At 41.3% G+C, this 23410-nt stretch overlaps 1 protein-coding gene across 5 annotated transcripts in view; it reads left to right on the top strand.

Moving 5' to 3' along the window:
• Positions 1–23410, top strand: part of DYNC1I1 (dynein cytoplasmic 1 intermediate chain 1) — a 265017-nt gene that overhangs the window by 59271 nt on the left and 182336 nt on the right. For all 5 annotated transcript variants that reach the window (XM_084620560.1, XM_084620559.1, XM_084620557.1 and 2 more), the window contains one exon: positions 2822–2937. In XM_084620560.1, the coding sequence (XP_084476686.1) occupies positions 2822–2937 (116 nt within the window). The remainder of the gene's footprint in view (positions 1–2821; positions 2938–23410) is intronic.

The raw sequence follows: 23410 nt of genomic DNA, 5'->3' as shown, positions 1-23410 counted from the left end.
GTTTAAGTCATGAATGAAGAAATAAAATGAGAGGGAAAAATATGCCACAAAATATAGGCTTGAAAATCCTCTTGCAGTGGTGGTAAGGAAACTTTTCCTGTTGAGAGGAAATCCATCAATTTGTGCAACGTTTAAGCTTTTGTTTAAATAAAATTTTCCAGCCCTGATGTTTCAGAAGCTAATCTTTTAAATGTGAACTTATATAGTACTATTTTTGTGAGTCTACAGGTAGATATTTCTAGTGATTATGCTGCTACTCATAGTTTTCACATTGACAGCAGATTGAAATTGACAAGATTCTGGTAAATTTCACAGCTGCTATTCAGAATCCAGTTGGTCATAATGCAAATGATAAAGATCATGCCAATTTCACTTTCCTTGGTGCTTGGCAAAGCTATTAGTAGTAATCTAGTCAGGCACTGGACTATTCATAGCAGGAAAAGAAGAAAAAAAAATATCAGAATAGCAGCAGTGTAGCAGACATCCTCCCACTTCCCTGCACTACAGTCAGAAGTGCTGGGGTAGGGTTCATCAATGTTACTCTTCCACCCCAGAATTGTTAAACAGCTTTTGTCCTCCTCCTTTTCAGTGGCCAGTTGTGATGGGAGGTGTGGCTTCAGATGTAGCCAACTCCTACAGTACTACCTGGAAAATGATACAAAAAATGGAATTTTCAAAGTGTATTCACATAAAGAATCCTGATAGAAATCCTAGCATCCCTTCCCAGCAATGTGGGTTGGAAGGTGAGCATCCCCACGCATCAAAGTCACCCAAGTTTCCTTCCTTTTAGAAGGAAAAAGCAAGGAGCAGGGGCAAAAGTGGCACATGTATGGATAAGCATCATGACAGCCAGGAGCTTTCTCTCATGCATGCACTGACAGTGCAAGGAAGGAATAAAGGATCAGGAGAGTGTATTCATAGCAAGGCTGGGTGTACCACAGGCACATGTTCTCCAATGTGTGATGAGTTCTGTCCATTTCTCAATAGCAGCCATCCTTCACAAGGACAGTTTTACCAGGAGAAACGGGGCCTCCTCTGACGATACGGACATTAGAAAAAGTAATGATACACAATAAATTCTGTAGATTGCATACAAATTGTCCATATGGCTAAAATGCCTGTAGTGGAGTTGTATCTCTTCTGGTTTCTACAGACATAGAGATATTTTTTTTGATGTAAAAGACTGGAGATTTAGCTGCTCAGTCCCTAGTGACATTCCATGACTAAGACCCTATGAACAGCTTTGAAAATGTATCCCTTAAAGATTCTGCAAATCCAAAAACACTCAGCGGGCTGTAGACTCAAAGGGCTTAAGAGCATCTAAAAGGAAAGATGCATGTGAATGGGAAGGTGACATGGTTGATGGCAGATGTGTGTGCTGCCTTACAGGAAGCTTGAGTTCTGGAATAGGACGTTTTAGCTTATAGCTGTGGAGCTCAGGTCCTGAATGGAGGTCACGTATTTGTGATCAAGGGCTAGACCAGCTTCTGGTTATACAAGCACCTTTGTTGGCTGATTCATGTAGCCAAAAGGTGTGCTATGAGGCCACACACTTTTTAGATGAAGAAACACCATCTGACATAAGAGGTGATTATCTGCGCAAGACACTAGTGAGCTATGGATCCGTAAACAATGCCTAAATTAGACATGTTTGAGATTAAAAATGCAACATGTTCTTTCAGTGGAGTTCTCTAAAATGGACTTTAACTCATGTGCAGACTATTAGTCTGCAAATCAGTTGACCAAGTCTCAAGTCAGACTTTCCCTCCTGCAAAGAGTTATTGAGTGAACTGATACAGTATTATCTTTAGTATTGAATGGGATTCTATAAAGGTAACACACAGGGCCTACTATTTTAGAAGCACAAATTAGCATGGCACCAATACTCATTTGAGACCACAATAGAGAAGTTATATGAGTGAAGAATTCCTCGGGATTTCAGTAAAGAAATCATAGGCCTAGATAGGAGGTGACTACATAGGAGAAGTCTATTTAATCATATAAACAATGTAGATTTCAAATCAGTGATGGTAGGAAAAGGAAGGGTACATGACATTTAACGTTAATTTTTAAAGTTTGAATCCTCACCACATTTAGTCAAAGTTGTTGCAGATAAGCAGCATGAGAGTAAACTTTTGGTAGGTGTTACAGATCCCCACAATGTATCTCAGGTAGCAGAAGTTTCTAGGTTTCCATGTAGGGTTTTAAAACATGAATTGCTTTTCTTCACATCAGCAGAGGCACATCCTTGAAAACTGGCATCAGGCAGGCTCATTACTTCTCTTGTAAAAATGAATCACAAGGTGTAACAGCTATTGCTCTAGTGGATTGTTACTTGATATGATGGATTCACACTGGTTACCTAGTGAATCTAATTGTATTTAGCACAATTACACTCTGCGAGTCAGACGAATCAGAAAAAAAAATACATATAGCTGATGCAGCAGTAGCTGGAGAGCAAACTAGCTGTCATCCATATGATACTGGTTTACTTTTACATTACAACATTTCTTGCCCTCCCTATTACATCTCATCCCCACAACTTGAACTCTAGCCCAAAAAAGCCAGAAATATGTAGCGCACAGTTTATTAACTTTAATTCTATTTTGGATAGTAGTTCTCAGGTTAATTTCCTTCAGTGCAAAGTCAGTGTGTTTTATTAGATGCTTCCCAATAAACTAACCATACTTAGTTTATTAGTTTTCATTTTAGCAGACACTAAAATTTTGTCATCCTGTCTGTGAAAGCTCACTGCGGTATTTTAATGTAACAGTGCTATATGCTTACTTGACTAACCTTCTGATCTCACATTAAATCTTAGACGGAGACTGCACAAGCTAGGTGTGTCAAAGATTACCCAGGTTGATTTCTTACCTCGGGAAGTGGTGTCCTACTCCAAGGAGACTCAGACACCTCTTGCTACACATCAGTCTGAAGGTAAAATAGTTCCTATTTCCAAATTTGTCAAGAATATTTTGTAGCATGGATAAAAATAATATAAGCTGGTTTATTTGAGGGGTTTTTTTAAATGAGGGAGAATGGTGATATTTCTATTTATCACACATTTCCTGTTTGTGTGATAAAGGGTTGTCATTGAGAGTAATTATAATAATGAGTTTAAATACAGGTGGAATTAAAGTACAACAGCCTTACAAAAAAGAGTGTTCTGACAGTGATATAATGAGGGCATATTTTCAAAGAAATCATTATGTATCTAGTTAAGAGATTGCTTCATGCTGTTTTCTTGCTTTCTCAGGGAAGTGTATTAATTCCTAAGGTTCTATAAAGAGGCAATATTTGAATGTTACTTTAATAACATGGCTTATTGTGATGATGTCTTCTCTAGTGGATGGTCCCAGCAAGATTAGAACCTGCAGCTTACAGCTGTTCAAGGAATGGGGTCTTCTCACTTTTGGTGTTGACAGTCCTGGGTTCTATCCCTGCTGACAACCCTAATGTCTGTATACACAGAGTTGCTGTTTGGTATGTTCAGTTTTGTCATCAATAAAGATATAAAATGAATACTTGGCATTCTAGTACTGCTCTGACCATTAGCTTAAGTTACTTAATACATATATTTGCCTTCATTGCGCTGTGCTGGTGTCATAGGCATAGTTTGACTTCTATATTTGGGGCCTGGGGCAGCTGCAGTCAGGCCAATGGGGCCACGTGGCAAGGCAAGTTCTGTGCCTGCCTGAGGCTCCCTGTGGTCCCCCAAAACTATGCCCATGGCTGGTGTATATTGATTCTAATTTAATCTCGTTCCAGTTAAATAATAGCCTGGTGCAATATGCGCCTTTTTGTTAAATATTTTATTTGTCATTTGTCACCCTGTACAGAAAAGGTAGAGGAAAACTAAAGTATAACACATTAAGCACACCCTGGAAAGGTCATCATAAGAATTAGAGCAATATCTGAGGCACATGTTACAATTAGGGCATATGAATGAACAGGAAGTGTTCAAAGGATAACTGGGTGCTGTACTACAGAAAATAATCTTGATCCTCCCAACTAGAATAAGAATAACATATAAGTAGGGCCCTACCAAATTCACGGTCATGAAAAACACGTCATGGACCGTGAAATCTGTTCTTTTGTGTGATTTTACCCTATACTATACAGATTTCACGGAGACCAGCGTTTCTCAAATTGGGGGTCCTGACCCAAAAGGGAATTGCAGGGGGGGTTCACCAGGTTATTTTAAGGGGTCATGGTATTGCCACCTTTATTTTTGTGCTGCCTTCAGAGCTGGGCAGCCGGAGAGTGGCGGCTGTTGGCCAGTTGCCCAGCTCTGAAGGCAGCAGCACAGAAGTAAGGGTGGCAATACCATACCATGCCATCCTTACTTCTTCGCTGCTGCTGGTAGCGACTCTGCCTTCAGAGCTAGGCTCCCAGCCAGCAGGCACCGCTCTCCAGCTGCTCAGCTCTGAAGGCAGCACCGCCATGGGCAGCAGCGCAACCCACCCTACAATAACCTTGTGATCCCCCTCCACAATCACTTTATGGGTCAGGACCCCTACAATTGCAACATGTGAGATTTCAGATTTAAATAGCTGAAATCATGAAATTTATTATTTTAAAAATCCTCTGACTGTGAAATTGACCAAAATGGACTGTGAATTTGGTTGGGCCCTATATAAAAGGATCAAGAAGATTGCAATGGGTGAATCAATAAGTTTGCCTAAATGTAAGTTATTGCTTGAAGAGATACATATTTATATATTGGAAATACTCCTGCTTGTTTTTTTTACAACTGGGTTATCTCCTGTCCCTTTAAGATTTCAACAGGGGAGGGCCCTCGTGCCAAACATTCAAATTCCTCTCCACTCTATAACAAGTTTACTTTCCAATAATTGGTATTTTATTCACCTGGTATAGGACTATAGGCCCACATTAGACATGAGTGAACTATGGTTTTAAATTGAGTTTTGATGTTAACACAAGGCCCAAAGCATGTGACCAAAAAGAATGAACTCATGAGAAAGGAGGATTGTTTGTGTTAAATGTGTAGTGATGCTTGACATTTCTGCATCATCTTATTTAAGGTTTGGGTTGAGGTAACAGAAATAAAGAAAATATGGTTAATTGGGTACGAGGCTCAGGAAACGATTGGTTTGTTTACTGTATTATAAAAAAATGCTTAGTTTAGTAGTTAGGGAAAAATATGGCAAAATGAGGTAAGAAAAGGACCTTGAAGAAAGGGGCTTAGTCATTGCTCTTGTCTTGACCGGGGCAGAAGACAGGGGTCAGCCCTATGCTGCTTCATCTAGCCTTACCCAAGGTCTGATAATCAGCAGTGACATCACTTGTCAGCCATAGTGTATAAAAAGACAAAGATTTTAGGGGTTTCTTTGTGAGAGCTTTTCCTTACTCCCCTGGAGTAATGCCATGGAGGGAAGGTATCCCCAAGCCTGATCCTGTTGTGAGTATTTGGCCAATGCTTGCAAATGTATTGTTGCTGGCATATAGAGTATGAGTGTGTATATGCTTGTACTTGTATTTTGGATTCAGAGTAACAGCCGTGTTAGTCTGTATTTGCAAAAAGAAAAGGAGTACTTGTGGCACCTTAGAGACTAACCAATTTATTTGAGCATAAGCTTTCGTGAGCTACAGCTCACTTCATCGGATGCATACTTTGGAAACTGCAGAAGACATTATATACACAGAGACCATGAAACAATACCTCCTCCCACCCCACTCTCCTGCTGTCGCTCACAAAAGCTTATGCTCAAATAAACTGGTTAGTCTCTAAGGTGCCACAAGTACTCCTTTTCTTTTTGTATTTTGGATGTAACCAACACCAAGCGGCCTTTGGACTAATAAAGATATGCCTGTGTGGAAACTGAGTCATGGTAAACCTTATTAAACTTATTAGGAAAATTATTCCCAATACTCGGTGCCAGAAGTGTGCAATTGTGTGGATGAGTCCTCACTCCCTTCAGACACAGCCTCTTGAGCAGCATCTCCTGATGGTTCTGCCTGCCAATCAGATTTTCTGGAAGAGATGGAAGAAGTGAATGCTTCAGGAGGCTTTTTCAGATTCAACTTTGGCTCAGGCTCTCCTCATTTATTTGATACCTGGTCACTGGAGAAGTCAGATTTGTCACAGAGGCAGAGACTACTTCATGGGCTTCAGGTCTGTATCCACCTCATCTCTGGATCATGTCAAAAAGTCAGTGCTAAATAAGTTTAGGATGTCCTTCCTTCCTGAGGCAATTTCCTTACCTGTAGCTAGGAGATGCTAAAGACATTCATTAATATGAGTACTTCTCCCAGTGGAATGGCCCAGGCTGTCACACCCACTGAACTGTCTTTTCTAATAGCCTGAATTGAAGTGCTTGCCTCTATACATCTGTATGAAGAAGTGGGTGATAAAGATCTCCTTTACTACTAAATCCTCCCATCGTTAGCAGAATGCCTTGCCTGGGTGAGTTATCCCTTTAAAGATGACATCCCTTTAAAGATGACAACCTCTTACCTTTCCCGGGAAAATTAGTGGGGAACTGGTAAGGGAGGCCTGCCATTTCATTATCTGATATTAAACATCTCAAGTGAAAAATGTAAAGTGGACAAATCTGGATCCAATTTAGGAGAATCTTTGTTCAACTACATATAGCCAGGAAAATAAATGTTAATAATGCGTAGATGATAAAACTCCAAACTGGAAGAACAAAGCCATGTACTGGGCCAGATTCTGACCTGATTTACACCAGTGCAAATCAAGAGTGATTCCCTTCACCCTTCAGAGTTACTTCTAATTACATCAGTACAACTAAGACCAAAATCCTGCCCATTGGTTGCAAACTAGGGGAAGATAGCATATGCAGTGGAGGCCCTGAAGATAGGTTTAGACTGCCTCACACTTGAGCAAGGACTAGTCAATGGGATACTCTGTCTGAAGAGAAGCTCAATGTGAGAACTGTATTGGTTGCCATGTTGGGATATATGGCAGGTCAAAAGCATTACTAGGCAAACAATGTCAGGGTGAACTGGATGCTCCAAATAGCCTGCACTGACAGAGCCCTTCCTAAATACCAGGTCTTTCTGTGCTTGGCTAATTCTGACCTTCAAAGTCAAAGTTATAGTGAGGAGGTAGAGGAAAGACATAGAAGTTCATGGTCACACCAAACCTAGCAAGGTGAAGAATTAAAGTTCACTGTATGCTCCTCATCTCTACTTCTGCTGGTCCATCACAAGGTGAGACAACCCCACTACAGAGTTCTGGCAGAAAAAAGCATTTTTGTTACTGGTTGATAATCCTCCACCCTCTGTGGTCACGTTCAAAGAAACAAAAACAGGAAGAACAAGGTTCAATATTTAAACACGGGAAAGAATATTCCCCCCCAACGTCTGCTCTAAAGTGGATGAAATATGTTGAAACTATTCTTCATTTCTAGTCAGCTGCAAGGGATTCCCCCTTCACAAGTAAAATTCGAAATAAATACCAGCCTTCCTGTAGAGAAGGAGATCCAGGAAAGAGCGGCTTAGACTTTTGAAGTGGTAATTAGTTGGACTCACCAAGGGATAAATAGGTTCCATATTCCTGGTCCCCTAGTCTGCTTGGAATTTACCTTCCAGGTTTACATTCCAATCTCCTAAATCTCTTTATGAAGGCTGAGTCTTTCCATATTGTCTGTCTGAAAGATTTAAAGTAACAATGAACAGAGGAGATTGTCTTGTAAAAACAGACCAAAAGAAAACTCTACAATGTTCCCTTAGTGCCAAACAACAAAATATTCCCAATAGTCTCTTGAGAGATTGTTTTACCAGTTGTGAGTGAGAACGTTTGGCCTTTTCATTGTCCCAAGGTAGCTTGCCATGATTGAGCCAGTTATTCAGTTCCTAATGGCTCAGAGTAACAGTGCTTATTTATTTACATGATATTTTGACAATCAGACTTGTAAGATGTATATCTTGGCCACTAGAATCCTTGCAAAATGCAGGATTTCAGAAGCAGACTGTCCCAACCCTGTTTTCCAGTTGGAAAAAGACGATCAATAAACCCTACAACGGGGTTGATAGTTACTTCATCTAAGCGAGGAATTTTAAAAAATCTCTTTTTCAGAGACCTGCAGCTGTTACAAATTAGGTGTCAGGACCAGACTTTCTATCAACAGAGCTTTATATCTTTTTAGTCAGAAAGGGACACATGAGAAACTCAGGTTTAGAAATATCAGTCTGGAGTCTATTCTCTCAGAGAGGTTGCTGCATCTAGAGCACTGAGGGATATAGACTTATCCCCAGTAGTAGCTGCTCCCCACTGGCCTGGAGTCAGGACCTTTATAAACCAGTAGAGGAAAAATTCATATTGATAAGTACCACTTGATGTCTGAGTTTTAGCTACTGTGAATGCTGGAATCTCAGCTCCTCTGCTACTGAAAAGGTATCTCCTGATTTTAAAAGAAATAATGACATTATTCTTCCCTACCTAAAAATAGATTACTTTTCCTTTTAAGAGCAGGTAATTCTCTTTATTTGAGGGGAATAATAATATATTATGTCTCCCACCCACTCTGTTATTTTGGAGGATGTGTGTATGTACCCTTTCCACCTTTTGAGCACAAGTACCTAATTTACTTGATTTGTTTAGGTCAGAGTAAGCATCCACCCTTTCTTTTCTTTCCTTCCCGGAAGTGGATGACTTCAAAAAATCTAGATCCTGGGTTTGGAGTCTAAGAAAGACAGGGTTCCCTCCTCCTTGTTAAGTCATAATTGGCCTTTGAACATATTCAGAGATATCTTACCTTCACATCCTACATTTCCATGAAAAGCATGTTAGGCTTGATTCAGACCTGAGTAATGCCAGCTTTTATCTTAGGGAGCTTTTGATGGTGGGAATTCTCCTTAGAGAAGAGATTGCAAGCAATAGAGAAAGAAACTTAAATTGTTCCATTGCACTGGGTCATCCATATTCTCATAAGTAGCATTCCGAAGTAGCCTTCACCAGTGACTGCATCCCCAGAAGTAATTCAGAGCTTGCCCTTACCAGGTGGCACACCGAGGAAAAGACAATAGTGCCTGATCTCTGCCAGGGATGAATCTCCCACTAAAGTGCAGCTGCTCCCAGTGGTGCAGGTGTCTGCATGTCTGCGCTACCTTTGACGGGTGTATGTGTGGGAATGGAGCACCATCAACACTATAACGCAGACAGGAGAAGCATCTGCCCTTTCTAGTACTTTGTTCTCTCTCTCTTTTAACCAGAAGTAAATTCTACAAGTTATGTTTATTCCTCTTCTATGATGCTAGTGGTATCTACTCTCTTATTGGAGATATTAAGCTTGTGCAGTTTTTCAGGCTTGTTAGGCTACTTATAATAGGTACCTGGGTCTGAAGACTCTTACTGAAAAATAAGCTCCTTATATAGGGGAGAGAAATTTGAACTTTTGGCACGAAAGATTTTCTGATCTTCACTTGATACCTTGTTTTTATACAAGAAGATATTATTCTCCTGCTATAAACAGAATGACCTATTCCGAAATTATAAGGATTGTGCCAAACTCAGCCAAGGAATCCAACTCTTTTGACTTCAGTGGAGTTACATCAAAGAAGCTTTGGGCTCCATCTAGCTATCGTAATATATTCCTAATGTTAATATGGGCTATTTAGGAAAGAGAAAGAAATAACCATTTCATTCAGTTTTGAAGTGGACCAAATAAAGTGGCCAACCTACTGTGAAGGCTCACAGGTGGATAGGATATTTTGTATTTCTTGGCTGTTGTAATTCTCCAAAGTAATGTTACTGAAAGTAATACGTTTTAAAAAATGAATCAGGGGACCACCCCAAGGTCAGGATTGCTGACTGCAGGACTTAAAAAAAATCAAGAGTCAGGCCCCCAAAATCATGAGATTGGCCTAAAAAGAGTAAGATTTTTAAAAAATAATTCCTCGAGAGTTATTTTTGTCTTCTGGTTTTGATCCTTTAGGGAGCATGTTTTAAAGCTTTTCTCTGTAACTATGAGGGCTCAAAATGTACTTTTTTTTTTAACGGTAGCAGGGATTCTGGCTTAGTCACATGATTTCAGGATCTAGGGCTTTAAGAAAAACACCACATATGCTTAGACTCCTCATCAAAATGGTGACACCTGGCATACTGTTTGTCTGTGATACAAAGTGTATGTAACAGACATGTCAAGACCCACAAAACCGCTTGGGAAAGGGGGAACAAATGAGTCTGAAGGACATGGAAATGATCAACGAGAGACAAGGAAGGTGGAGATTACACTACTGAAAGAGTCACAATAAGAAAATAAAGAATGAATGTTGAAAATGCAAAACATAGTTGGGAAAGAAACACTACATAAAGCAGATCAATGAAAGAGAAACAAATCTTATAACAACAGCTCTGCTGTCATGCTTATAGGAATAGGGCATTATTATTATTAATACTGATGGTGTCACTAATTTTGTTCTAATTATGCAACAGACTGTTTTTTATATTGGTGCCTATTACTTGATTCAAATGGGTAAAGAAAATCTTTTCTTTTTGCGAATACAGACTAACATGGCTGTTACTCTGAAACCTAAAAAAAATCTGTTTGTCTTTTCTCCCTAAACCAAACCATACCAGAATCAAACTGCAGCATCTCAGTAGCTGCCAGTAAAAAGTCTACATTTTACAATAAACGTCTATATTTCCCCACTCTTCAGCCTTAAGTCAGCACCTTTTGTCTCTAGCTGGCATGAACCGCTTCCTCCCAAAGCCATCGAGGCACTTTGTAGGGCAGCTGAAACACTGCTGGAAAAATGCCAGCGTTTTGGGGACTAAAGACAAGCACAAATGCACTTTCCCTTGTGTATCAGCATGAGAGGCTGTTGTTATTTCACCCAGCCATAAACATCCAAATTCAAACCCCCTTTGTTTAATCAAATCAACAAAGATTACTTTTTGTACCAGACTGTACTAGACTTGATGAACTGTGGTAAAAGATTTGTTGGCACTGAATGTCACGATTGCATCCCCATCCCTTGATATCCCAAGTTATTTTTTAATTATTCATAAAAATACATTTCAAAAGCATATGAACAGCACCCTCTGGTGGTATAATAATAAAATGACACTTGATCTGTAAGAATGATGTATTCTGTTTTCAGAAAAAATGGTTGTTTCGTGCAGTTATTTTGAAATGCAGATAAAAAAAATTGGGAGCTGTACAGAGAGAACTTTTATTTAACTAGAAAAATTCTTCACCAGAACTTATGATTGTGCAAAATAATAAGAATAAAGCCCCAGAAACTATGTTCCTATTTGTGATATGGAAAAAGGGAATATAATTACATGGAACATTGGTTTATAGAGAAGAGACCCTCAGCTACAACCTTAAGGTTGGACCACATGAAAAAATGAGTTGTCAATGCTGTTGCAATAACCCAACAGGATTTGCAAAAAGAAAAGGAGTACTTGTGGCACCTTAGAGACTAACCAATTTATTTGAGCATGAGCTTTCGTGAGCTACAGCTCACTTCATCGGATGCATACACGAAAGCTCATGCTCAAATAAATTGGTTAGTCTCTAAGGTGCCACAAGTACTCCTTTTCTTTTTGCGAATACAGACTAACACGGCTGTTACTCTGAAACCAACAGGATTTGTGATCATACCCTAAATGTATGTGTACAGTGGAAACTGCAGTAAACCACACTTGCTGTTAATCCCCTGAGTTAAACTATGACTAATACATTCTGAGAGTTTCAGGGACAATTAATTTTTGCCTCTGTTAAAGCCACTTACATCAACTAGATTACCAGTCACAGTTGGTCTATGGATGATTGTTATCACTACAGCACAGGTTTTATTAAATGAATAGCAAGTTATTAACTATCATGAATTTTTAGCCTGTATTTGTGTAGATATTTCTGTGGTTAAGAGTTAGTACAGTGGCCTGGCTTTGGAAATAGTTAGCTGTCAGTTTTGGTGCACAGAATGGCACATTTGGCATTGAAGTAATTATTTCCTTTGGATGGCAAACTAAAGAAGTGTAAAAAGAAAAGGAGGACTTGTGGCACCTTAGAGACTAACCAATTTATTAGAGCATAAGCTTTCGTGAGCTACAGCTCACTTCCTCAGATGCATATCGTGGAAACTGCAGCAGGCTTTATATATACACAGAGAATATGAAACAATACCTATTCCCACCCCACTGTCCTGCTGGTAATAGCTTATCTAAAAAAGTGTAGGAGCATAGGAGATGGGTATGGATCTCTGGGTTTGGAGGGAAGAGGCTGGGGGAGTAAAACTCTCCTGAAAGTTATAGTTTTGGTAAGAAAACCTTGCTTCATTTGGCTAATGGAGAAGGAAATGTTAGCCTGCTATATGCATTGTCGACCTGTGTGTTTATCAGTTATCACGGCAGTATCCTCTGGGTGCGAAGGTGGTGAAAGTGGGGACTTCTGGAGGAAAGTTTTTCATAGGCTCACAATGATACTGAGCAGACAGCTCTCTTGATTCTAAACTGCTTTCAATAGATGGATTGGAGAATTTATGAAGTATCAGTAAATCTCAGGAAATTGCCTGCTGAGCACTGGTTTAATAGACAGATGGTTGGCCTGGATCATCTACTGTCACAGTAAAACCCACAGTAGGAAGTCTGGGGAGGGTAGCTCTGCAAAGATCTCTTCACAGAGTTCATTCCTGATTGTTCCATTGTGGGAGAACAGCAGGGGTGGTGAATGGTTTGACTCCCTCAGAATAGGTTATAAGGACTGTCTGCAAACCTAGCACGATCTGGGGGTGATCTGTTGAAGACCAGGGCTCTGCATGGAGGCCTGGTGCCTCCATACTACCTCCTAGCTCTGGTGGTCCCCACAGATGACAAGGCAGTATCCTCAACAGAAAAGATAATGCATCTCTAGGCTATTTTATCTTTCCTAGTAATTCTCTGGAGGGGTGGAGGTGGACAACATGCATCCCTCACACCTGCACCCAAGCCAGCCCCAGCCCATCCTGTCTCCATCTCCTCCTCCTCGTCCAAAGTAAATGGTAGGTACAGTATATGGTATGGTTAACACAGAACAGAGAGGCATGTCAGCTTTAATCTAATCTTGAGGCTTTGGCTTCCTTGAAAGTAGACTGTTGCATAGGGAACATTCCTTACATAACTAGGATACTTCTTCAAAGTTATTGCAGATGGAAACAGGAATGATCAAGGAATGTCTATCTGTGCCCACCCTCCTGGCAGTTCCCACCTGATCCTAATGGATGATCCCTGTTCAGGGCTGCACAGGAAGCTGACCCCCTCCGGCACCAAAGAACTAGACCAGTTTGTCCTGGAGGGGAGTAATCTTGCTTAGCCCCAACTTGTAGAGATCAATCCACTCTTTTAGACAGAAGTTCTGGTTCAAATGAGATACTGGGACACCTGGTGACAATTGGCAAAAACTAGAGCTCTGATGCTAATGGTCTTGACCTCAGACTCCTTTAACTAGCCACAAGTCATCTGTGTATCCTGACATTTGAAACCCACAATGATCCATGAATTTAGAGACAGGCCTGTTAACACCTGTATGCAAATATAGTCCCAGCCTGGATGCAAAGCTAAAACCTCATCTTAGTTCTTTTCTTGTATCGTTGGGAAAGATTCTGGCCATTTTAATCCAGGAACAACTGACATGTCAAACCCCATTGAAATAGGAGTCTGACTTTAGACTGGCTTGCTCCTAGCAGATTTCAAATCTTCATCTTATTGTGACAGACCCAGACCAGTGGGGTACAGGAGTCTGGTCGAAGGCAAATATACTGGCCACTGGATAAATAGTTTTCTGTTCCCTGAGTGACCAGAGCAGAGGCTGCCCTAGAGCAATAAGGAACCTGCTAGAACCAATTAAGACAGGCAAGCTAATTAAGACACCTGGAGCCAATTAAGAACTTATTAGAAGCAATTATGGCAGGCAGACTAATCAGGACACCTGGTTTAAAAAGGACGTTCCATCGGTTAGTGAGGGGGTGCGCAAGGAGTGAGAAGGCATGCTGCTGGAGGACTGAAGAGTACAAGCGTGATCAGGCTTCAGGAGGAAGATCCTGCAGTGAGGATGAAGAAGGTGCTGGGGGAAGGTCTTGGGGAAGTAGCCCTGGGAGTTGTAGCTGTCACGCAGCTCATACAGGGGACATTGTAGACAGCTGCTATCCACAGGGCCCTGGACTGGAACCCAGCGTAGAGAGTGGGCCCGGGTACCCCCCATCCCCCCAACTCCTGATCGGACACAGGAGGAGTTGACCTGGTCTGTGAGAAACGCTAGAAGGGAAGGTCTAATTTGGAAAGGGAACTGGCCTGTCCACGACCCACGAGGTGGGACACAGAGACTGCGGGGATTGTTCTCATCATGCTGGCCAGTGATGAGGTTAGCTGAGTGAATGGCAGGTTTGAGCCTCTAGCAGAAGCAGCCAAACTGAGGGCTGCCGTGAACCTCTGAGGCGAGCAGATCTGCCGAAAAGTGCAAGACCCACCAAGGCAGAGGAGGAACTTTGTCACATTATACATCATTTTGTTCACATAAGAAAGGGATTGAGATGAGGTGGGGGGAATAGAGAGCATCAATAGCCTGAAATTGCTCATGAATATGTATTATTTTTGTCAATACATTTGAGTTAAGAGTTTTGAGATAGATTTGGAGCAACATTTCTTTAGGAAATAGGGATTTCAGGAATTGACAGCTGCTAGGTAGGGGAAGGTTGTGTCTTTATTCTCTCATGTTGTATATCTTCATTGTACTATATTTATCCCATTGATAGTATTTAAAGACTCTGTGTATTGACATGTATAGCAATTGTACACGGTGGTCACCATTTTAAAAAAACATTTAGACAAATTCTACTAATTCACCGCAGTTATACCCTATCTTATACAAAGGGGAAAATCGCTTTACAGAGAACATTCCCTTCACAGTTAGTATACTGCTTTAAACTTATTGTGGATGGAAACAGCAAGGATCAAGATTCGACATTGGTGAGGCCTCATCTGGAGTACTGTGTCCAGTTTTGGGCCCCACACTTCAAGAAGGATGTGGATAAATTGGAGAGAGTCCAGCGAAAGGCAACAAAAATGATTAGGGGACTGGAACACATGAGTTATGAGGAGAGGCTGAGGGAGCTGGGATTGTTTAGCCTGCAGAAGAGAAGAATGAGGGGGGATTTGATAGCTGCTTTCAACTACCTGAAAGGGGGTTCCAAAGAGGATGGCTCTAGACTGTTCTCAATGGTAGCAGATGACAGAACGAGGAGTAATGGTCTCAAGTTGGAGTGGGGGAGGTTTAGATTGGATATTAGGAAAAACTTTTTCACTAAGAGGGTGGTGAAACACTGGAATGCGTTACCTAGGGAGGTGGTAGAATCTCCTTCCTTAGAGGTTTTTAAGGTCAGGCTTGACAAAGCCCTGGCTGGGATGATTTAACTGGGAATTGGTCCTGCTTTGAGCAGGGGGTTGGACTAGATGACCTTCTGGGGTCCCTTCCAACCCTGATATTCTATGATTCTATGGTCTACCAGTGCTTTCCCAGCAATTCCAACTTGATGCTGATGAACGATTCCTACTCAATACTCCAAAGGAAGCTGACCCTCTTCACCTCAGATAACACAGTTTAGTAGCCTTTGGCAAACTCTGGCTGTATTAAAACATTTAAGGATAAGAAGAGATTGCTTTATAGAAGTAGGCATTTGTAATCCTCAGTGGTCTAATTAGTACTTAGTAGATATAATACATTGAAAGAAGCCTGAAAGTAGATAGCAAACCCATGCCAGAATAAGTTAAAGCCATTATATGGAGGGTCCATCATCTGTCGAATAGAAAAAACGTATGGCAGAAGTAGATGGGTGAAAGTACCCCCATCCTCACCATTTGGGATTTGTTTCTAGTCACTTCCAACTCAAAGAAAAAGCATCACAGTCTAGAATCCCCTGCTCTATTCTAACCCATGCAGCTAATGATAACGAGGGTCAAAATTATATAGCTGAAAATTCTTGTTCTACAGCTCCCTATCATGGATTCTATAGGTGAGGCACATCTCAGGAAAATAGCCTAATTGCTCCTCTGAGGTCTGTCTTATAGTTTATTTTAATGGGCTCATCAACATAAGAGAAGCCACCTGCCCTGAAAGCTGACTGATAGAAAATTCTCAGCTGCCCCCAGGACTGCCCCACTCTGGGTAAGGCACTGCAGTTTGGGGGGCAACGCCCTTGTATCCCCTCAACTCTGCCCATGGGCTCAGCTTTCTGCCCGCATTAGGGTTTCAGCCCCCTTTACTCCCAGCTTCAGCTCGGGGGGGAAACTTGGAATTTCAGCCCCTCCTGCTCCTGCTTTAGCGGGGGAGGGTGACCTTGGGGTTTCAGCCCCCGGACCCAGCTCTCAGCTGCAGCGTGTGTGCGGGGCACTCAGGGTTTCAGCCCTGGACAGCTCCCAGCTTCAGCCCCATGCTGGGAGGGAGGGGTGCGTGCTGGCACCCGGAACACCAGATTTCAGCGAGCCCTGCAGACCCCCTGAAAGAGCTCACGGACCTCTGGGTTGAGAACCACTAGAGTAGCTGGTATTCTTGAATACACACATTTTATTTACACTGTGTTTAAGGTATATATGTTATAGGAAAGGTAGGAATAAGTCAGAATAAAAACCCTGGACCCACACAGACATCCAAAATGTGTAGCATCAATCCATCCCTAATTATTGATTTCAGGAGCAAAATTATAGAATAGGACAATGAGGTGTTTTATGGGGTGGGGGGTTATACACTTGTACCAGATATGGACTGGCTACAGAGCTTGCTTATACTCACCAGGCGTGTTCCTCATAAGATTCTTTAATGCTCTGTCACTTATGGCTGAGGTTCGTTTAAATAAGATACTGTATTTCACAGACAGTGCCACCTACTGGCTGAACAGTATAATACAGTTTAGCATTCCATTACGTCTGCCCCTTTAACGTCTACATTCCTACCATTCACAACATTTACACTGTCTTTGAAGTTCAGTACATATTAGTCTAAGTGTCTGTGAACCATAATGGTTTTCTAATTACATGACCAGAATGCCGACCAACTTGGTCATCTGGCTACCCATTTGTTTCAACAACTGGCTGTGATCCGTTTGTAATCCTTGAGTCTTCTTCTTGTTCTGTATCTACCATCTGTAGAGTTTGCTCTCTTGATGGTTCTTTCTGAGGAACAAACTGTAAATGTCAACAGTTTTTGCTGAACTCTCCACTGTCAGTCTCGATCATATATGACCTGGAAACTGAATTCTTTGTCTTTATGACAACTGGCATTTTCCATCACTTTTATCCATCCAATTTGACATGTCATAGGGGTTTCTTTAACTCTCTATTCCTGGGGGAATTTTTTTGTGTCTCTGTATTGTTACAGACATACTTGCTGACAGGAATTTTGAAATAAATTACCAAAATAATTGAAACTGGTGTGATTTTGTAGTGTTATTTTGACAAATAAAATTTGTGGAATTTTAAAATACGGGCGCAGAATTTTTAATTTTTTGGTGCAGAATTCCCCCAGGAGTAACCTGTATGCATAGCTTTTGTCTTTTTAAGTTGTTTCTGTGGTGACCTGGCCCATGCAATTCAGAACACCTCCAGGATACTTCAATTTTGGGAGGGGTTGAAGGTGATTGTAAGTCCCTTCTGAGATGCCTGTGACATCAGCTCCTGAGTCAATTTTAAAGTCGATAGCCTTGCCATGAATATTGAATTGCGTGCTACAGGCAGGCTCTATCTCATCACAAGAGATAGATCTCGGACACAATGGATCCTGATTGTCTCTAATAGGAGTCAACTCTCTGACTGCTTTGGCATGGCAAACAGCTGCAAAATGTCCAAATGCAAAATGCAAAATGTCATGCATGTATTACAGCCTGCATCAATGGCTGGACATACATCATCTCTTGAGGTATGACTTTTTCAACATCTTGGGCACATAGTTTGGAATTTGTCCCCCTTAGCCTGGGAATTCTCCGTCCTTGCCTCCGGGGTTTTCTGACATTCAGGTGTCTGTTTATAGATTCTAAGCTAGTTTCAGGTTTTTCAAGTTGTTCCTGCTTTTTGTTCTGTTGTTTGACTAATTCTGACTGTTTTGCCGTCTATATAACTGTGGTTTAGGATTCAATCTCTCTTCAATTGTAGCTACTTCAAAAGGTTTTTATCTGTTAACCCAATAACCAGCTTGTCTCTGGTATCTTCATGTTTTGCATTCCCCAAATCAGTTTTCAGCCACTGTCTGCAGAGCTGTTATAAAACATTCAACGTTTTCCCCTGGTTCTTGAATTCTCTGGTGAAACATGTTCCTTCTTAAACCACATTTCTCTGAGGTATAAAGTATGAATCAAGCATTTCCAGAACACTTTCAAAATCATCTTTGTGACTGTCTTTAGTAAAGTCAAAGGATTTAAAGATATGTTCTGCCTGCTTCCCCCATAAATTAGAGAAGATACCTGTACATCTCCAGCTTCTTTGTGGAGTTTGTTTGCAGTTTGAAATCTTGCAAAATACTGCGTCCAGTCTGTCCATTGGAAAGGTTTTTCAATGCTGAAGTTCTCTGGGGCATCAAAGATGTCATGTTGATGAGATCCGGCAACCTTTTTTGCTGTTTTCCTTTTGTTTCTGTCCGTAGTTTACTCCCGATGCCATGTCATGCTGTGTTATCAGATATGGACTGGCTACAGAGCTTGCTTATGAACATCAGATGTGTTTATCATAAGATCCTTTAATGCTGTGTCAGGTATTACCTCATCTACGCTGTCCCGCTAATATCCTGGGACCAACATAGGCTGTATGCAATGGATTAAATAAGGTATTTTACACACAGTGCCACCTAGTGGCAAAATAGTATAATACAGTTTAGCATTCTATTACAGAAGACAAATGTGATATCTTTTTCTGAAGCATCCTACAGTTAGCACTGTCACAGAAAATATCAGGTTGGATAGACTACTGATCTGACCCAATCGGGCAATTCTTGGGAAAGATCCTCAGCCAATGTAACTTATCCAGGACAATGTACACCAGCTAATGGGTCTGCATCCTTATCTTCTAGCTATGTATGTATGTTTTTAGAGAAAATTGCTGAATTAGTTAACTCAACAATAATATATATATTTTTTAAATTCTTTACAGTCCTGCATAGGGAACAAGTTAGGGAAGAGTAACTCTGCCATTTAGAAGTTCATCAACTTGACATAGTTTAGTAACAACAGGCAAGATCAAATTCCCATTTCAAGCAGTGGAAAGACTCCCACTGACTTCAATGGGAGCTGGATTGGGCCCAAAATGAAATGCTTGCCATGAGCCTAAGTAGCTGAAATCTCTCATAGTGTTGTCATGTGAAACTGTTTTATACATTTTAGAATCCTTTTGTTTGATTTGATTAAACATAAAAGTCTTTTGCAAGGCCTTCTAGCTTTGGAAAACAAAGTAGCTTGCATAACAGCTTAGTAACCACATACCATTCTCCTTTCTCCTTACTTAATGGTCCTGACCCAGATCCTCAGAGATATTTAAGCACCTAACTACCACTGATTTCAATGGGAGTTAGGTGCCGAAATACGTCTGAGGTTCTGGGCCACTGAACCTGCAAACACTTATGCATGTGCTTAGCTTTATGCTCATGATTAGTCCTATTGACTACTCAAGTGTGTACTGTTCAATATGTGTGAATTTGCAGGATCAGGGCCAAGGTTTATAATTCTCGTTTGGTGCATCCCATTTTCCAATTGACTGCAAACTCCATAGTGGAGGGAAGGTGTCTCTCTGTACACTTTGGAATTCTATATCACATTTATCACAACAGTATCTGTAAGAGACTTAGTGCATTGCAGATATGATGAATAAATCATCATAATAATACCAATAAATAGTTTAATCTCAATATGGTTTTCTTAAGAAAAAATACTGGGTTTTATCCCCTATATTTACCTGGTCAATTAATTATGTCAGTTGCTTAACAACATCTAGCAAGTCACTGAACTATAGGGAATTGCAACTGTGCTCTGAGATCAGGCACATCTTGCAATAATTTATAAATGTTACATATTAAAAGTAATACGTTTGCTTATTCTTGAACTTTTTCAAAATGTCCCTCTGTGAGGAAATGTGCTTGTATTGTTATTAGTTTTGACAAACTGGATTGTGTCTTGGCCATTGTTGAATGGTTCTCTCTGCTCCCAAGCCCACTGAGAGACAAAGAATTTGTAATGAATTTAATTAAAACTTTATGTGGTTTATGGCGCTCACTTCCAGCTGTTGTGCCATTCTTCTCCAGTGAATGAAGTTTTCTCTAATGCATAATGATGTGTTTTACATGAGAGATGTTTGAACCTCTTCTTAGTAGCCCTGAGGTAGTTTCCATGGTATGAAACAGTGGCGAAATATATAGTTTCTTAAATTTAAGTGAGTTATGTTTGTTTATGTTTAAGTGGCATAGGCCTTAATGCACAGATATATCTATTAAAGTGGGTTAAAGAAACAGACTAGGTTTCAGCATTGGTCATTATGAGCCAGATTCTCAAAGGTATTGAAAACAATGGGCGTTAGGACCTAAATATCTTGAGGGATCTGGGCCTGTAGGCTAGATTGTGCAGCCCATGTTGTTGAGCACTTACCCACACAAACAGTCCTAATGACATGAAAGACCCTGAGTAGTTGCTCAACATTGTGAGTAAGGGTCTTCACCAGCTGGCTCCATGCTGCTAGCTATCAATCCCTCTCCCCTGCCCCAGCTCCTCCCCACCCCACCCCACACACAAAACAATTAAAACCTAGCACCTGATTTGGAGATTTCTTGCACACACAATTTTTTTAGAAGTGTGGAATACTATAGACTTGCATTATTTATTGTGAAAAGGCCAAATTTTGAGATCCTTTCTCTGGGTCCAGTTGCTTTCTCATGTACAAATATAGAACAATTCAGTAGGGGTTGAAGGAAGGGAACACATTTCTGAGAGTTAAGTTAGACTATAAGATCTTCAGGGCAGGGATTTTCTTTTGCTCTCTTTTTCCATAGCACTGAGGCCCTGATTTAGCAAATTACTTCAGCACATGCTTAACTAATGGGATGTAAGCACATGCTTCTGCATTATTAATAATTTGTATTGTGGTAGCACCTAGGAGCCCCAGTCATGGACTAGGACCCCATCATGCTACACAATGTACAAACACAACATGAAAAGATGTCCCTGCCCCAAAGAGATTCTAAGGGTTGGACTTCAGCACATGCTTTCAGCATAAGCTCACACATACGTGCTTTGCTGATGTGGGATCCAAATGCTATGCAGCCCTAATCCAGATTGGTGTCATGACTAGGGTTTGGCCGGTCAGACCTAGTGGTCAGAGCAGTGGCAGTCAGAGCTGGAGTTAGGAACCAGAGGACAGAGCCCAGGGTCAGAAGTCCCAAGAGCAAACTGAGAGGCAGATCCATCACTACCACTGGCTGGCAAGCTCACCTTATTGCACTGACACTTCCTAGAGCTCCCCTTGGGCTTAAGTAGGGTGCCAGTCTTCTTTCATAAGAAGGCCAGACTGACAGCTTCCCTCATGGCCTTCCAAGATGGAACTTCTTGTGGTGTTTATTGCCACAGGGTTTGTATGATAATATACATGGCCCTCTCATGGCTGCTGGGTAGCAGCACAGAAGAATCAGCTGCCCTGCAGACCTGGGTTCTAGTCCCTGAAGAACCTCACAATTGGGGCTTTTAGTCACTACTATTATATAGCTAAACTAATGGTAGAGGTCTGTGGAATTTTCTGTTGGGTTGTGTGTGTGTATGTATGTATCTCACTTTATAAAAAAGGAGGAAGAAGTTTGGCCATCAAACTCCACACTTCACCCATGATCTGTATGTATCTCAGGTAATCAGCAGGCCAGAACCATCCACACAGAGGTGCTATGCATTTCTCCCCTGGCTCCCTGACAGCACAACTTAGGTTACACCTGCATTGTCCTCTGAGTGGATGACCTGTGGGGTTGGGGAAGGAAATCATCTGTTATAAATAGCTGCTGCTGCAGCTTCCCACTTAATTGAGTGGGCTTGGTACTGGACATTACTGAGCCTGAATTTAGCATTGGGCTTGAACCTAAGCCTTTATGATATAAACTTGATTAAAGGGGTCAGTCACAAGAGCAAAACTAGGATGGGCTGGTGGTTAAGGCACTGCGCTAATGCTTAGGAGATTTAAATACAATTCCTGTCTCTGCCATAGACTTGCTATTTGACCTTGGGCATGCTACTTAATCTTTCTTTGCCTCCAGCCCCCATCTATAAAATAGGGACAAAAATACTTCTTGTCCCCCAGATGTGTCCTTTCTGTTTAGACTGTAAGCTCTCTGGGGCAGGAACTGTCTCTAACTATGTGTCTGTTCAGTGCCTAGTACAATGGGGCCCTGATCTTGGTTGGGGCCTCTAGATGTGGCTGTAATAAAAAACAACAATAATATGCTGACTTTCCTGTAAGCAGATTTCTCAATGTATTTTCTGAAACATGAGGGGAACTAGTACAGTAAGCTGGGACCTGGCTAGGGCTGGTCAGAAATGTTCTGAAGAAACTTTTTCCATCTGAAAAGGCTGATTTTTCTTAATCGAAACATTCTGCAGGGACCTATCAGTTTGATGAAACTTCTGACAGAAGCCAGGCTGGTTTCTGACAGAAACCTGCCCAGTTTCCTGCTATCTTATCCCCCCAACCCCCTCCATGGCAACCCATCTGTCAGGGAGCTTGGGAGCTGTCAGCCTGCCATGGAGGTGGGCAAGCTGGCAGGAAACCAAGTGGGTTGTTTGCAGCTGAGGCTCTCAGAACTTCCAGGCTTCTGGGTAATTTGGGAATCCAGGAAACATTTTTGAAAGGTTTGGTGTTTCTGAAACAAAGTATTGTGGAAATTCACTTCTGAAAAAAGTGTCACGGTTTGGACTTTTTGTTCTCAACTGGGACAAAACATTTCCGAAACCTTGAAATTTTTTCATGGAAGTGAAATTCAGTTTTCCAGTCACTTTAGTCATGAGCTCTCTGTACTATGCCAGGTTAGGGTTGTTATCTAACAGAGGTCTGGCTCTCTTCGACCTGGGTATCTGGGTTCTCTCACTTAGGGTTTCTGAAAGTGGCAAGCAGATGACTGACTATCTCAGAGGCCAGCTTTCCCTCAAAGCAGTAGGGCTCAGTGTTTCTTCTGTGAAAGGGTATGTTGTGCTGAAGCTGGGAGTAGGAGGAGATGGGTGGAACAAGTGATTCTGCCAGCTCTTTACGAAGCTCACTTTCGGTTCTTATTTTTAAAAATCTTGGCCTAGAGAAGTCTGGGGTGTGGGCAAACCAAAATGCAAAGGTGTCTTTGTCGGGGTCTGTGGAGGCTGATGGCTCAGTTGTGGAAGAGGAAGAGACTTCAAAAAGATCCCTAAAGAAAAGGGGGAGGACAAGATGGCTTAAGCCAATGGGACA

This window comes from Lepidochelys olivacea (genome assembly GCF_965140295.1).
Source record: "Lepidochelys olivacea isolate rLepOli2 genome assembly, chromosome: 2".
NCBI classification, from domain to species: Eukaryota; Metazoa; Chordata; order Testudines; family Cheloniidae; genus Lepidochelys; species Lepidochelys olivacea.
This window is presented reverse-complemented; position numbering and strand designations above follow the sequence as displayed.